The sequence below is a fragment of the Gasterosteus aculeatus genome, chromosome 18, assembly GCF_964276395.1.
Source record: "Gasterosteus aculeatus chromosome 18, fGasAcu3.hap1.1, whole genome shotgun sequence".
NCBI lineage: Eukaryota > Metazoa > Chordata > Actinopteri > Perciformes > Gasterosteidae > Gasterosteus > Gasterosteus aculeatus.
The window spans coordinates 8879854-8897519 of NC_135706.1; the positions used below are offsets into that span (position 1 = coordinate 8879854).

Genomic DNA, 17666 nt, shown 5'->3' on the forward strand with positions numbered 1-17666 from the left:
GGCTTAAAATGTATTGCTTCTATTACTTGTACAGAATCAGGGGCTTGTTAAACAAAGGGAATCTGTTCCTTACGTGCAGATCTCAAATGTTTCATAAATAACTTGTGCTAACTCGTGCATGGGTTACAAGTGTGGTATTCGTTTCATGAAATGTCAACATTAAAGGCCGATGGAAATGGTGGAGAATTGGTCTAGAACTTTAATGTGCGCTAAAATTGAGTTTCTGGAGCACTTGGAAGGGATCAAACGAGGGTAAAGGGCGTGGTTGTATTACGTTTTCGCAGTCAAAGTGTCCGACCCCATCTACAGTCACCTCAAGGCACGGACATCCAAACCACCTGACGTTTTCTGGTTTGGCATAAATAGAAGCCATTGCAAACAAAATCAGCCATCTGTGCATCCAATAAAACTGGAGTTAAAATGTGGGTTTAATGACCGGTTCTCCCCCTTTTCATGAACCAGCTCTCACCTTCAGTTTCTCATCTTTTAGTCCGTCCCCGCCGACCCGTCTCGGGTCAGAGTCTCCTCTGTGTGGTGTCATCTTTCAGGGCTTTCCTGGAGGAGTTCGGGCTGATGGGAGTGGAGCCCGCGTTGTCCATTAGTAAGATTAGCAGCTCTGTGGGGAGGCTCTGGTTCCCTCTCCCCCCGGCCCGGACGGACAAAGCTCTGACCTGCCTGCCATTGTGCGGCTGTCAGTCGGAGCAGGTCGCTACCAGAAAGAGGATCCAGATCGGGCTGATATGGTGCCGTGAGCCAGACACTGTGTTATTTACTTGTTAACACACCGTTCAGAATGGTCTCTCCGCCTCCCGTCTGCCACAACACTCTTCATCCGTCCACGAATGGCAAAAATGCCAAAAGCTGATGTTAAATTAAAGGGATGCAAATCTCACAGCCACCATTATGAAAGCACTGCAGGCTTCACTGATAAAAACAAGGCTCCGTCCTTCGGCCCTGAATCACCAATTTACCCCTGTTTTTGTTAATTAACTTTTTCTCTGAAGTTTGTACTTAACCAACCTCTTTAACGGTCTGTTCTCTGTGTCTTTTTCAGATTTTGGAGAAAAATGGACAAATCTCCAGCATGAGCAGCCTGAACGGGCACTCGGAGGACAACACGCTGGCAGAAGGTGTGTGTTTATGTGTGTATCTGTTCAGTCAACACGGTTTATTTACAGTGTGGGACTTTGGCTGATGTTCCTGTGGTTGGTGTGCTAAGTGATGCTTGTGTGTGTTTGTGTCTGGGATTTTGTACTGTTTCTTCTGCAGAAGGTAAGACTGTTTATGTGGGTTGGGTTGTCTGTGTGTTTGTGTGTGTGTGCAGATTCTTGTCTGCATTTGACTTGATGGCTTTGAAAGATTTACTTGATCCTCAACTAATCCATTTGTCAACACAAGGGGAACACCTACATGGGCTTTTTGCCCACACACACACAACATATTCACTATTTCTAAACCCATCGAGGGATTGCATGTAAATTTCTACTTGCTACACAAACCCCGTTTTGTAAGGCGCTTGACCTCAGCACAGATGTAAAAATTCGTTGAGCTCTGATCATATCCATGTGTGAACCTTCCAAAACTTTGAAAAGCATCTTTGAAAACCTTTTTTTTTTTGTGGAAGCAATTCCGTAACCCTATCGGCTATCGGCCCGACTGATGAGCCTGCGGATGTTTCTCGGGCTCCAGTGTAGCCAATGAATATCCGGGACATGACTTCCTTTTCCAACTGCCGTTGTTTACGGTCCGAATTTGCAACTAAAGATGCATGACTGGAGTCGCAGATGAGAGCCGACGTGCACGCCAGGATTGTTTCACAAGTTGCCAGTTTACAAGCAAATTGCACAGACGTTTTTTTCTCCTCCTACATATTCTGAACATGGATGCAAACTCTGTTAATGGAGATTATAGTAAAAACATAGTAACACAGAAGTAGGCTCCATGTTTCTCGTTGTTTAAAAGCTTTGTGGAAATGTCAAAAGACTTCTCTTTTTAGTCTTGTGGAAGATGCTCTGAGAACACAATGCCGTTTTTAAGATGCGTAACAGGTGTTAATCATCAACCCGTCATTAATTGGCCAAAATAGTTTCCTGCACCTTAATTTAATATGTGAAGCAACCTGCTCTGACCATCTACCGCAGCACCCTCCAATCTCCAGTGCTACGTTTGTTTATTTTCTTTGCCATTTCTATAGTGTCTCCCTCAATCTGGGAGGGCTGCAGGGCCTGTACACCATCCCTAAATATTTAGCAGGCCGTGACCTGGGCCCCGCACAAAGCAACCTGTGCATTTCATAATATGTTATGGCCCTGGGGAAGAGGTAACCCTACACTACTTAAAACACATAGATATGTCACATACCACTCCGTCAAATAACCAATTTAATGAAGCGATTCTGTCCGTTTATAGAGTAACCCAATACGGCCTTTGGAGCCGTTACAGAGCGCAGGAGGAATAACAGAGAGTCATTTGGTTGTTGAAATTCTTCCGTGGACATTTACTGGGTGTTCATTTGTAACGTGCAAAGATATAGATATAGTAAGGAGTCCACAAAACCAACTTCTTCTTCTTCCTCTTGTCTTAAAAACACACTACAAATGAAACAGCCAGTTCCCTCACCGAACCTGGCGCTCTAACCGGCAGGACTGAAGACTGGTGACAAACAACAGAAAACCGCTGAAGTTATGAAAAGAATTTCAAGGCTAGAGATTAAATGAGAGCAGGGGAGTGAAAGGAAGGGAGATGCACTTCAGGGAGAGAAGATAGTGAAGCAGAAGGTACGGAAAGGTCTCACATCCCAACACTTCTCTACCCCGTCTGCAGGCTGATAAAGACCCCGGCGCATTGTGGGGTGACAGGAAGAGAAGGGGGAATCTCGCTGATAACAACGAAAAACAACAAAAGACAGGCGGCACATCAAAAGACTGACGCATGAGCAAACACGCGCGCACACGCATGCACAGGAATACACGAATGCACAACCGCAATCTTCCTCTATCGGGTAAACTGGTGTTTTTTCAGTTTGAAGAACCCTCAAACACACATGCCGCCTTGGATAACATCACAGTCTTGCTTTAAGACAACGTGAGACGCGTTCCTCGCTTTCCTAAAAGATTGTTTTGGTGCTTATTATTTATATTTTAATTAGTAAGTAAAAGGTTCTGGATAAACATAATATTGGACACGTCTGCAGACTTCAATAGGCATTCGCTTGTCAAGTCGAATATATACGTATATACATATAAAATAGCATCAAAGTTATGAGGATAGTGAGGAGATAAGTGTTCCAGAGGGCCCCCCCAGGAGTCAATTCAAACACGGAATGCGTTTGCCTTCAGTTTTGCATTAATATTGCAAACAATTTGGCTCGGCACTGTTTGAAAATCATTCTGTAATTCAGGTTTTTACCTTCTCGCCGTCCTTGGTGGGCTGAGAAAAATCCCAGGCTGGAGAGCTCAGGCTTAGGAATGCAGAGTTTACACCGAGTTATTGGACAGAGAGGAACTGAATAAATATTACATGGAAGCAGAGTTTAGAAACGAAATGTTCCTTCGCCAAAGAGCAGAGAACGAGGCCACCAAAGTGCAAGAGAAAAGAAGGTGTAGAAATAGAAGGCAAAGCCGGTTAACGTTTGTCCATTAATGCATCGTCGCATTGGCCAATAATAAAGTGCATCATCATAGAACCTCTCTGTGCAACTACAATTATATCTGTGTTGTCAAAGTAACCACGGCAATCTTTTAAGACGTTTGTCTCGTCAGTAACAGTAACATTTTTTTTGTGGTGCTGTTTTATGTCGACGTGCACACCTAAGCATTTGTGTTTTGATCGCTCGTATTCTGGGCGTCGGCACATGAGGCGCAGAGGGAGCCCAAAGTCTGACATCATCGCTGATGTCATTTACTGGCCGGGGCGTTGAAGGTCCCTCCCAGATGGCTCGCAGGCTTTGAGAGAGAATAGATGAGGTTTCTTGGAAGATTTTTGAGGGAATGCTGAGTGTGTTTGTGCGTTCTGGTGTTGGTGCAGTTAGTGTTTGTGTGTAACGCAACGCTGTGCGTCCCTTATAGGTCCAATCCTGCGTCTCTGCTTGGTTCAGCTCACTTAGGGGACCAGAAGGGTGCAGTTCACCATATTGAATTAGTCCGTTGAATTTATTCATTAAAATGTGTACACGAGTCAGTGTCAGAATTGTGAGTTGTTGGTCCAAAAAAAGAATAAGGAACATCTGTTGCTTGCTTTTCTTTTGCTCAAAGTAGTTTAATACATTACTTTATCAAATAAAACTTCTTCACGGTGGGTTTGGCGATGTTTCTCTGTAATATTATCCTGGTTTTTCTAATTTTATGGACTAATTATTAATATAAATGGTAGACTTACTCAGGCTCGTGGGAGATTTATAGCCATGTTGCCAAAATGTTCATCATGCCTGTGGAAGGGACCCCTCCCTTCACAGTCTGGTCTCTGCCAATGAGGCCGTTCAGTCATCATAATGCAATCCAGCCCGCCTGGACTGTTCCTTTTCTTTCCTTTTCGATGGCAGCTTTCCTGTTAAGATGTTCGTGTGCATCTTTTTCAACTGTAGTCACACTGCTGGGAGGAATTATTTGTCCTTGGTTTGTACTGTATTTGTGCAGATGCTGATCCATCAACTTTGTGCAAGACATGATGAATGATTTCCCCCCCCTCAGAGGATAGTATGAGGGAGGCAGAGTTTTAGGTTGGAGTGCTTAAAAGGCCCTCAGTCCCTCAAGATTCATCACTGTCCAGTCCGTAGCTCAATTATGTTCATCAGTGCCACATATTTTATTCAGTCCTTTGTTATGAAGGGACAGCTTGAAGGATGCACTTCAGGGCGAGAGGGGATGGAAGAACTCTATTAGAAAGCTGTGATTTGTCGACTGCTGTCTCAGGCTCTGTACTGATCAGACAGAAAGCCTTTTTCTTCCTCTTTCTCAAACACAATGGGCAGCTAATTGTCAATATATCATTCTATTGTCTACCGAGACATCACTCTCCCTTTGCCTTGAAACACACCAAACCTACACCTCCCCTTGAACTTACCTGCATACGTGAAAATGCACTTGTGTTGTTATCTACAGCTTATTTTTGTAGCTTTTATTATTAAACACTTACAGCCTAATAACATATATAGTATGCTATGCATTGTCTGTTTTGACAGAGCCCTGTCACCAACATTAATTAATTACTATTGGGTCTGGACTTGCAAGGAAAGCTTGTAGATTTGTTAGGTTACAGCGCCGCTTTGAGCTAAATGCTAACGTCAGAAAGCTAATAAGTGCAGCCCCGTCCCAACCACATCAGTCTTTGAGGTATTGAAAGGAGTGTCCCAGGTACATCGGGCCCTAAAATTACAGTAATAAGTTCCGACTCATGATAGAGCTCCCAGACCCCCCAGGACCCTCTCGTCTCCAAAGGCTCTCTTCTCTCATCTTTCCTGGCATCAGGGAACCTAATCTCCCTCCTTAAAACCCACCCTCCCCCAGGCACATGTTGGATTGAGAGAATGAACAAGGAATGTGACTGACCCCCCCCCCCCCCCCCTTTCTCTTCCACCTTTCATGGCGTCATGGCCCCGGTTTTAGTACCGACGGTATACATATGCTGTAATAACTCAGTGTCACCTTGCACATAATGATCAAATCTGCTATAAATATGTGCCAAGAGCGTGTCCGTAAGGCGTCTCTGATGTAAAAACTAAGTCTAATCTTCTTGGTGCTGGATGCTCGACACGTCAGTAATCATCCTGCTTCCGTCCTGTCTTAAGTTATGCTTGTTTGTTTGTAGAGAAATATCTCGAAATAAGTCAAAGTGTTGTGAAAACAAGTGGAATGACTCAGTCCAGTTGGTTATCTCCACTGACCTTTGCAAGAAAAGAAAAATATTTAGACAGATTGATTTGTTAGGATTACCATTTCTATTAGTTCAGATGAAGCGCCCATTAATGGGCCTCTGCCAAATCCTAAACAGAGCCATACAAAGGGCTGAGGTGAGGAAGATGGAAGCCAGGAAGAGCAAGAAGGATACGAGCAATTGTTCTCATGAAACACAGCTGGGGACGGAGTGGGAACCCTCTTCTTTGGCTCACAGAGTAGAGGAGCCACTTTTTGGGCCGGCCTTTTCCTGCCATTTATTAAAAACTGCCATCAGCAGCGCATGTGGATACACACAATCTTTTGAAACGCCCATTTCTCTGGATAGATCGAAGCATCGTGTCGACCAGCCGACCGTCCGCTCTCATTCATCTCTTTGATCCACACTCGTTTGTAAATGAGCATCCCCAAATTTCCCCATTTTCACAATTAAGTCTGCAGTGGAGGGCGAGACTATGCATAACAACAACAACTGGAATGCTGTTTAGATATTTCAGGAATGCAAGTATAACATTTGGTAAAAAGCTCAATATCCCCCTCTGATGAATACTACTCCTCACTTAAATTTAAAATGGCCGTTTTTTTGTCGTGGGACCTAAATCGGACCGCCGTTGAGACCAACAGTGACAGAAGCACGCGTACGTGATCTCGAGTTTATTTGTTTACAGTTACGTGCAAGACAAGATTGCCTTCACGGAGCCACAATGTTCTCCCTCTACGCTGAAAGCTCCAAACAAACGTTCTCCATTGTTTTCCAGCAAACCTAAACAAAGGATCACAAAATTCTTACACTTAAGACGTCACATCTACAGGGTTCATCTCATCACGCCGCACGGAGTTATGTGCAGAAATAACGTCAGCGAGTAAAAAGACGGAAGGGTTGTTGGACAGAGCGTGCAGAGTACAGGAGGAAGTGAAGATCGAGGAAACGGGCTAGAGGAAGTGAAGATGTCAAGAAAAATGACTGCGTTTCCTGCCCGACATTCTTGTCCATCCCTCCGGCCCCGCACAGGGGTCCGGATGGGGCCTCTCGAGAGGATAGGAGAGATAGGTGGAGGGGGAGAAGGACTAAAGTCGACCTGTGTGGATTCTGGAGGTAAAGACAAAGTTGTGAAAGGAGAAGTGCAGAATATGACAAACGGAGAGGAGAGGAGAGGCATTGAACCAAGAATCTCTCTGATCTCATCCAGTTTCACACACTCGTGGCCCTCGTTTCCCTTTCCTCCAATTATTTCAGCATCGTCCTATCCAGTTCTTGGACGAGTAGTAGGCGGTTTCTCCTTTGCTGTCCGATGATGTCATTTACTTCTTCACAGGCTGCGAAAAGCTCCTCCGCCCAGCAACCCCCAACCCCCACCCGCCTGACCATCGAAGACCCCTCCTCAAACATTCCTCAGCTCAGGCACGCTTTTGATTTGCAGAGATATGAAGGGCGTCACCGTCTCAGACGTGGCACGGTTTTCTCCCGACTTGATTTAATACAATATACACTTTCATTCATTTATTGCTGTGGTTGAAATATAATTGAATTAAATTAGCTTTTATCTAATGAATTAATTTTCATTAGATAAAAGCTCATTTAATTAAATTAAAGTGCCCCGTTGACACCCTGTCCTTCCTTTTTATTTCCTCTTAAGTAGCTTTAAGGTTTATCATCTTTTTTATATCATCTGATTTTAGTTCTTGATTGAAGTTATCTGATGTTGCATTGAGTGAAATACCTTTCTTTGAGTATTTGGGCTGTTGATCAAACAAAAAACAAAACTTGTCACACTTGGCTGTGGGAACTTATGGCCGTTTTATAAAAAGGTCGATGCATCGTTACTTGAGTTTGAAATGAAGGTTTAAACAGTGTTTGGTGGCAGATTTGGTTTTAAATTATCCTGGTCACAGCGGGTTTGTGAGCCATAATTGGTTAACCAAATTAGGGGGGGGGAAATAAGTGATTTATAGTATTTGGTGAACATAAAGACGTATTTGTTAGCAGAATAAAGTCAGAGCTGGTGTAGCCCGAAGCTCTGCCTAAATTAAAATATTTCAGTGTGTGTGGAAGTCCGGGAATGTGACTGATGTGTGTGTGAGTCATTTAAAGGAAGTTGGGAGTGAAAGGAAGACGCAACAGAGATACTCTCAGCAACCCCTGAATTCCCTTTGGTGTGACTCACTGTTCACTCAGCATAATATGGAGTACAGTCAAATGTGGTACAAATAGTGAAATTCCCACCGGATGAGTGATTTGAACAATTGAAGGACTCACTGGTGTGTCAGAATCAAATGTGGATGTGTGGATGACTGTGATCAAATGGAAGGGTCCTTCATGATATACTCTTACTTATACTCTCTACCTCATGATGCTGGTCCCCTTTGCAAAAGAAAAGCAAATTTTGTCTATAATGCGTTGAAGATTCCCTAAATGATCCTGGAACTTTATACTGCAAATATGAGGTCACTAGATCTGTAGCTCTTTTCTTTCCTCCCCCCTTCAGCTCCTCAGTTCTCTGGGAGCTTTTGGAGCCAGTAGTCGCCTAGTTGTTGCATTATAAAAGTCTAAACGCTTTTGGTACCAGGCGGCTTTCAGACGGTACTTGGTTACTGCTGTTATCACCCGTTTGGGAGCCTTCTGGATGGAATTCACACATTCCTCTGGGACAATGCCGAAGTGTGACAGACCTGATTGTGCTGGTATTTACCTGAGGATTTATCTGCATTCCTTCTACCCCCTCTACCCACACCTCCTCCAACAAAAGCTGAGCTAAACGTGTCTGCCTTGGCGTAATTGAGAGGGGCCTATTAACATTCAGATGGGGCATGCAGCTACTCAACAGCACCCCGGTCCAGGTTTCGCTTTAAATCATTTGCAATTGGTTGATTGTATAGTCTGATACACACACACACACACACACACACACACACAAAAAGAAATAATTCAGATGTAAAAATCTTAAATACCAGTAACTCCCTGAAACACCCCTCTGGTTTTCCTCCGTCAACATTCCTGCACATGGACCAGTGACATGAGCCATGAGATGTGGGGGAGACAAGGGGGGAGTACAGGGGACCTGGGTGTGGTGGCTACTCGTCTGAAAGAGTTCAGTGAGAAACCGCCATTTGGGGACGGATTGGGTTCAAGACCAGGGAAGAAGCGTAGTGTGGAAGCAACGTGCAATGTGCAATCGAAGGAGGCGAGTGGCCTGTGGTGGCTTTGGGGGAGAAAACACATGATGAGCTCCGGTCATCCAGGCTGGACAGTGAGGTCGGAGGGAAGGGGGGGGCATAGGGGGTTGCAGGAGGAGGAGGGGTGCTCATTCAGAACAGCTGAAGAAAGGAGGGGGAGGTGGGAGGAAGAGGGAGGCGGGGGTGGTCCTAACATGACATGTGTGTCAGCCTGTTGAAATGTGTGTGGATTCCTCTCCTCTGTTCATACTGGCTGAGAAGCGCTGCGAGAGAGAAGCAGGAACACACAGCTTCTGTCCACAGACAGAGTTAAGTAGCGCAGACGGAGCAGATCTTATTCAATTAACCGAGTGTTTCGCCAAAGTGAAGGAAGGCACGAGAAGGGACCAATTTTAGAAATATATATATTTTTTAGATTTCTTCGTTTTTACAAAGATTTTGAAGGAAGACTTTTTGGACTTTTACCAATGCTTGGAACGATAACTTTAACGGGTAAGAAACCATTTTTTTTAAATGTGGTCTCATTAATTACATTATAAGTGTTCTTTAACTGTGCTAAAACAATGACTTCTATACGTTGATTTATTTTGTGAAAACTACAAATTTATTCAGGATGTGCCTGACACAAGAAACCGTTGGTTTCTCTTCACACCAGTGGGAATAGCTGAAGGTATTGTTGTGCTGAGGGTGTGGTTAGTTAGCATTGGGTTTGTGAATCTTCTGGCTCAGTGGGTGATGGTTTGGATTTGGCCACTGCAGAGCCTCCTCGTGTAGAAAGTCAAATCACGTTTTGATGCTGTAGTTTTCTGTTTTGATCAACTTTTGTTTCACACTGCAAGGAGCTTAACTTCAAAGGTGCATCATCAGATGGTGTTTCACCAATTGTGCAAATCTGCAGTAGTTTGTACAAGAAAACATCCCCTCACATTCACATTATCCCTGCAATAAAATCCTGTTTATCGACTATATATAACATCTCACATATTAATATAGATGCGCTGAACTATGAAGGATATGTCCTCCACCACCACCCAACCTTTGACGTGAGAATAACTCACACATGCACAGCTGCCCAAAATAAACATGTGAAGATGCCTTCATAGAAACATTTGGAAAGTCTGCGTTTAGCTCACATCCCGGTCTGAGCCAGCTGTCCCGTCATGTAAAGCATTTCATTAGAGAGTGGGGTCCTAATTCCCAGTGGGGTTATTCCGCAGCTTAGCCACAGAGCTCGAGGAGGGAGGAGAAGGGGTGGAGTATAAAATTAATTGCATGCCAAGACCAATTCTTCTTAAGTTCATAATTGGGAGTGATGGTTGAAATTAAGCAGAGCTGTAATGTTTTTCTTTGTGGTGACCTCAGGTTTTGGGTTTCTGCACAGAAAGCAATGATGCGTATCTGTGTTTACGGTTCAGACTTTTCCTTGATTAGATAAATTGTGCTACAGTGGGTGTTGTTCGTGCTGATGGTGTGTGTGTGTGTGTGTGTGTGGGGGGGATCCTTCGGAGAGCCTTCGACCACACCTTTTGATGCAGACAGGGAGTGCTTGTATGGTGTCTGTTGGGGGATGAGGGGGGGGGGGGGAATAGTCCCCGTGCCCTCTTTTTAACTGACTTCTTTTGTTTAAAGGGCTTCTCCTCCAGACTGATAATTACAATCACGATTTACATATATTTGCCAAGTTTGCTAATAGTGTCCTGGAAGAATGGCTCCCATTCAGCTCCCCCCCCACCCTACCCCCCCCCCCAGACAACACACAGACACATACTAGTGCTGAAACAGGATCTGATCTCACTGAAGGAGAGTTTAATTGTTTTTTTTTGGGGGGGGGGGGGGTGGTATTTGATATGAGAGCATCACTTTACCAAATGCTCCGACTCGCACACAAACAAAGTATTTCAGCGAGGAATGTGTGTGTCAGACATATGTCACACCCTCTAAAGTGAGTACAGGCTTTTGGCCCCAAGGGCAGAGACCCTACCCCCCTTTAACGCCACCTCTTAACTGTCCCGTCCTCGCCCCCCGTAGCCTCGCCCCTCACACTCACATTCTTTCTGGTGGTCGCTATTCAAAACACTCAGCATTCTCCACCACACATTAACCTCCCCTAACCACAAACCAAATCATTGAGGGATGTTAACAGTTGTGTGACTGTAAAAAAAAAAAAAAAAAAAAAGGAGATCAAAAAGACGGGAGAGATGCCAGTAGTCTGTTAAATCAACATGGTTCCCGTTTTATTATCCATGTAGATACACATGGCCTCGTCTGGCTTTCAAACAGTGGGAATCCTCCCACACACACACACACACACTTAATTCAAAAGGTCTTTGCTTTGCTACACCAGATCTTCATTGGCTTCATCTTAGAGGAGCTGGTTTAAACATGGATTGCTGTTTTTGCATAATTGAGCTGAATCTGTTATTGTGTTCAGGTATTACAGACACCCTTTTTTGGGGGGGGTTGTTGTTCTTCTGGTTTGGCCTTTTTGCTTAACAACTGTGAGATGGGACCCTGAGAATAACACCTATGTGAGAGACGGAGCCCACTGCCGTGTAGTTGTAGTTTGTAAATCACCCAGGCCTTTTAAATGTATATTAACACTATTTTGGTTAAGTCAGCGGACCTCTCCCAAGCTGCAGCGTGTCTTTATAATAGAAGAGTGGACCACCCCCCTTCCTTTATTTTCGGAGGCCAGGGAGGGTTAGAATGCTTTTGTTTGCTTGAGTGTGAGTGGGGGGTGCGTCCCCCTCCATCCTGCTGTTGTGGAATTTGGGTCAAGGAGATTGGGACTTTTTTTAATTTTTAATTTTAAGGAGGGGGTGGTGGTAGTAGAGGCCTTTATTGTTTGGTTTGAATCGTAGATGGGCAAAGTCAAACCCAATGAAAATAATAGCATTCCTGTAAAGTAAATAAAGTCCCCTGTTATTTAAATTCTGATTGCGTTCAGGGCATCTTTATATACATTTCCCAAACATAGCTCACATTCCACCTAGGTCAAATCTATGCATAAAATATGGGCGGGCCCTCACTAACAACATCGGGGTATGAAAACATGTGTTTATTATATCATACAAATTTTATCATACAAAAACACTCCTGTTTGCTAATTTCTAGATATTATATATATATATATATATATACTTTTTAAATTTAAAGCTAAATGCAGTGCTACCGAGTGAAGCATAACGGCTATAATTTAGGAAAAGGATGTGGACAGAGGTGGGCGGATAGAAAACATTTTTAAGAAGAGTCAAGAACCAAAATTCATGTTTCTATGTAAAAACTGTATCCGATTTTCATTCAGCGGGTCATAGCATATAATTTTAGATGTGAAATGGTATCCAACACCTTGTTTGGAACATAGTATTATTCCAAAGGAGGTAATTCCCACAGTTATGTGTGAAAGCTGATAGCTTGGAATTAAAGGTCCCGGGAATTTGTTTTGAGAGTCCAGGGGTATCAGATGTGAGGTTTTCCTGTAGTGGGATCTGAGGAGAAAGGCATAGGAAAAAAACACTGACAGGCCGTAATCCCCCTGCGCCTTCCTCTGTCAAAACACAGACACACATGTCGGGCAGACGTTGTGTGTGTGTGTGTGTGTGTGTGTGTGTGTGTGTGTGTGTGTGTGTGTCGCATCTGTGGTATGAGATGTGTAAGTATTGTACCTGGGAATTAACCACAGTCCTGGTGGTTGCCAGATGTTCTAATCTAATGGGTCTGCTCCCATGTTTTGGTTCAATAGTTCACAAATGTCCTAAAGCATTTCTCGCATGTGTAACGTTTTCTATGGAACTCCCTTTGGGGATTTATGTTTTTTTTGGTTCAGCGACTCATCTTTTATTTTTTCGACGTGTTTGTCAAGCACAGTATCAGCTTGGCAGATTTCATCGTCCTTAATCAATTCAGTGCTCTAATGTTTGTTAAATCTGCTCAGGGGGTTAAGATCATAGCAAATCCTCTCTATTAAACGCTTTTGATGAAATGCAGATGGCAATGAACCCCCTCTCTTGAGTTGACGGGGTCCCCCTCCATTAGTAATCCCATAGTTTCTTCATTAAACGCAAATTGACATCCTAATCGTTACCCAAATATAATAACTTGTGAGTTACAAATCCCAGCTTTATGTGGACAGAATGTGAATACTGTGATGTTTCACAGCAGCAGCTGTGAGAGGGCGTAGTAAAGCTAAAGTGAGTTTTCTTTGTCTTTTCAGTTGGCCAGCCTGATGGTGTGGCTCAGAAGGAGGAGGTTCCTGAGGTGACGGACGCCATCCAGGGCGACATGGCTCCTGAAGTAAACAGCGACAAAGTGGAGAAAGAGTCTCCTGATGCCAATGACATCTCAGCTGTAGAGGAAAAAGCAGCGGAGGAGAAACCCGAAGATGCCAACGAAGTTGGCTTCAAGAAGATCTTCCGCTTTGTGGGCTTTAAGTTCACACTGAAGAAGGACAAAAGTGAGGAGAAAGATCCTGTTAAGCTATTGACCGTCAAAGATAAGGAAGAAGTAGAGGAGGTCGGTGTGACTGGTGAACCCGCAAAGGAGGAAGAGGCTGCCACTGCCGAGGAGAAGAGCTCAACTGAGGAGAAGAAGGCGGATGCAGAGGCATCTACTGATGAGGCTGAAGCCATCGAAGCCGACAATGCCGAAACCACTGATGCCCCAGCTGAAGACACAGCTGCTGAAGCTACTGATGAAGGAGCTGAAAAAGAAGGAGAGACCACCATGTCCCCCTTCAGGAAGCTTTTCAGTGGAGGACTATTCTCTAATCTGAGAAAGAAGGCCAGCATCAAGAAAACAAAAGAGGAGGAAGACAAGGTGGCTGCCGTTGAGGAAGAGACAGCTAAGACAGATGACACTGCTACTGCTGTGGAAGAAAAGGAGGAGAAAGACGACGTTGACCAAGAAACTAACGAGGAGACACCAACTACTCCCGAGGAAGTGAAATCAGCGAGTACCACTGAGCCTGAGGTCGCCGTGGAAGCCCCTGCAGCTGCGACTACTGAGGAGACCAAACCAGAGGAGGAAAAAGCACAACCGAGTGCAGAAGAAGAGAAGGCGCCGGCAGAGGTGACTACTGAGGCTGAGCTGCTATCATCACAGGAGAAGGTCAAGCCCCAGGGAAGCCCCCTGAAAAAGCTTTTCGCTGGAGCTGGCTTAAAGAAGCTCTCAACTAAGAAACAGAAGGCCAAGAAAGACGCTGAGACAAAGCTCACTGCTGAGCATGCGGCTGAGCAGCTTCAATCCTCCACTGAGTCGGCAGAGGATCCAAAAACTGACAGTGGGCCCGCATCTCCTGAGGAGGTGGGAGAGGATGTCATTGCTGTGGAGGTGACCCAGAATGAGTCCAGCCAAGAGACTGATGGGGAAGTTGCCTCTGATGGAGAGAAGAAAAAAGACGGGATCATTGCCTGGTCCTCCTTCAAGAAACTAGTCACACCCAAGAAGCGTGTCAAGCGGTCTTCTGAGAGTGAAGATGACGCCACAGCTGAAAAAACAGCCAAGTCAGCCACTCTGTCCTCTTCTGAGAGTGCCCCGTTAGCAGATAAGAGTGTTGAGGAGGAGGCCGAGGAGGAGAAGCCAACCGAGAATGAACCAAAGACTGAAAACACTGAGAAACTGGCCAGCAGCACCGAGGAGCCCAAAAAGAAAATGGACAACTCTGTCTCCTGGGAGGCTCTCATGTGTATGGGTGGACCCAAAAAGAGGACGAGGAAGACGTCCGATTCCGACGATGAAGAGACCAAGGTTGAAGAGGAATCGGTGGCAGCAGCGCTGGAAGTGGAGCAGGTGGGAAAAACCGAGGCTGCCCTTGTCAGTTCCCAAACCACAGAGAGCGATGGAGAAGTTGGTTCCTCCACTGAACCTTTGAGCCCATCTGCTGAGAAGGAGTCCACCTGGGACACACTGAAACGCATGGTTATGCCAAAGAACAAGGCCAAAGTTGAGGAAAAGCTCGAGGACAGTACAGAACAAGTCCAGTCAGACAGCGAAGCACCAAAAGATGAGTCGTCATTCTCTTTGAGGAAGCTCTTTCCCGGACGCAGAAAGAAGAAATCTGAGAAACAATCATCCACCGAACAGAGCGAGGAGGACTCTGACACCCCGGCTGTAGTTCCACTCTCAGAGTATGAAGACCAGGTCGAACAAGCCGAACAGGCGATCCAAGAAAAACCTGCGGACGTCCTCATTAACGTTTCCGCCGAAGATAGATCGCCTTCATGGATCCCAGCAGCTGTTGAAGACGGCGACAATAAACACGAGCAGCTCAGTGACATCCCGGAGGAGGCGGAGAATGCTGCCACGCCAAAGTCAGTCGACACTGACGTCGCAGAGGAAGAAACTGAGGACAAGGACAATCTGACTCTTGAAGTTCCCAAACGCACAGGGCGCAGACTGTCCACGGCCGAGGTAACCTCTTTTGCTCCGGCTCCATCTGCAGAAACTACACCTGTTCCTAAAGGACCCAAGGCGGAGAGCGCAGAGGAGGTGATGGAGGGCTTACAGGCTGAAATTTGTGAAATCCCACCCCAGACGAGTGTGGCGGTTGAAGATGTACCAGTAGAGGTAGGTTCTGATCAAACAGAGTATGAACCACCGTCTGAGAAGGCAAAGTCAAAGACGTATACCGTCCTGGAGCCACACGCTCACCATGACGCCACGGCCATCTGCACCGGCCTCGGAACCAAGGAGATTGCCAAAGTAGCTTTTCAGAAACCGGTGATGCCAGTTATAGAGGCTGTGGCTGTGATCAATGATGGTCTAACCTCAGAGTTGTCAATGGAAAATAAGCCAGCAATTGCAGAGGAAGCCGTCTCTACGGAAATTGCCATCTGCAATGCCCAACTGCACCAGGTGGACACCACCGAGCTTGAGCCTGTCGTTGAAGGTTCACCAGGTGATCTGAGTCAAGCTGCCGCTGAGAGCCACGAACCCGAGATTGAGATGGTTGTGAGTGTCAACACCGTCCAGGGGGAGTCTGAAATCATTCAGCCTCCCACCGTGAGCGAGAACCTCCCCAAGGATGTCACCAGAGGCGATCCCATCACACCAACACACGAAGCAGCCATTTGCACGCAGGGCGTACAAGTCACCGAGCCATGTGTGGAAACCAAGGAAGTGAAAATGGATGTGGAGCAGCTTGCTGCAACCGAACAAAATACGGTGAAAGAAGAAGTTCAGTGTGTGAGTGCAGAGATAGTCTCCACCCAAGATGCAACGGTGATATGTGTCACAAACGAGACTGAGCAAACCATTTCGGTGGTTGAACCAAGTGACGAGGTTGTTATCTCCCAAACATTAATCCTTGTGGCGCCAGTCGCTGCGGCGGCATCAGACCTGATGGCCTTGGAAAACACACCAGAGGCAGCCGTTGATGAATCCGTCCAGGTGCAGCAGACCAAGGAGGAGGTTGAAGCACAGGAGACTGTGGAGGCCACGACCGACATCAGCGCAGTCACTGAGCAGCCCAGCAAGGATGTGGAGGAAACCGTGGCGGAAGGGGTGCCGACCGGGGAAATTGAGGCTCAGAGCATCGCCATTGCCCAGTCTGTCATTCAGGATGCCGTGGATAAAGTTTCAGAAGATGCCCCTGAGCCTGAACCCAAGCCTGCCACTCATACACCAGTCCAGGCCGTAGCAACAATAGAGGAAGCTATGGAGACCAGCCAGGTTATCTCTGACACCCCTGTTGCTGTTGTCTGCGAGAAACCAGCATCAAAGTCCCCTCAGCTGCTCCATGTTGCCACGGAGGTCATGGACACTGTCGCAGTGGAGGTCACAGAGAGCCTCGGTGCCTCTGTGGAGGAGAAGAAACCAGCCGAAGGGTTGCTGAAAGCAGTGGAGGCAAAAGTAAGTGAGGAAATTGTAGTAGAGGAAGTCGTAGAGATAAAGGGTCAGAGTCAGGCAGGCGTGGAGAATGGACAAGTCGAGGAGGAGCAGAGCAAAAAAGAAGCGGAGGTTCACGGAGCAGGTGTGGAAGAAGCAGCCGAGGAAGTGGAACAACAGTCGGAGGAATCAAAGTCAGAGCAGAACGAAGACAAAGTGCTTGAGATTCACATGCCGGTCCAAGTGGTCCTGCAGACAGCGCAGGTGTTTGAGGAGCCGTCAGTGGAGGAAGAAGTTGCCGAAGGGTTCGATTGCAACGGCTCTTTGGCCGAAGACACCAACGTGAAGACTGCTGTGACTCAAAGCAAACTCCCAACACTGTCAGAAGAACCCCAAGCCGCCCCGGACCAAGTCACAGAAGCAGAGGCACCAGAAACACCGTCGGGGAAGTGCGCAGAAGTGATGGCGCAGGTGATCGAGGTGATCGAGGAGGCCGTGAAGGAGATTGAGCCTGTTTCCACGGAGATCACAGCAGCATCATGAGCAGGTGAGACTGATCTTACAACCTCAAAGGGGAATTGTTTACGTGACAACAGTTTTTAATATTAAAAAGTCATGATGCAGGTAATCAAAATGTTGATTCTGTTTAGTATTTCCATTCTACAAACTACGAAAGTAACAGTAAAGGATGTAAAAACCTTGTTATTTTCAAATTCCTTCGTTGGCCTATCAAGCAATCTTCTCTCAGTGGCTTTTTTTCGAGACATCAATGGGCCC

General features: G+C 45.9%; 1 protein-coding gene across 2 annotated transcripts in view; it reads left to right on the forward strand.

Annotated features, from left to right (window-relative positions):
• The window catches only part of akap12b (A kinase (PRKA) anchor protein 12b), a 35305-nt gene that overhangs the window by 15086 nt on the left and 2553 nt on the right, over window positions 1–17666 (forward strand). The window contains exons 2-3 of one of the 2 annotated variants that reach the window (XM_078093113.1): window positions 1055–1130; window positions 13279–17436. In XM_078093113.1, the coding sequence (XP_077949239.1) occupies window positions 1055–1130; window positions 13279–17432 (4230 nt within the window). In that variant the 3' untranslated portion in view covers window positions 17433–17436. Of the gene's footprint in view, window positions 1–1054; window positions 1131–9140; window positions 9558–13278; window positions 17437–17666 lie in introns of those variants that run through there. The other variant, XM_040159992.2, reaches the window with a different exon arrangement.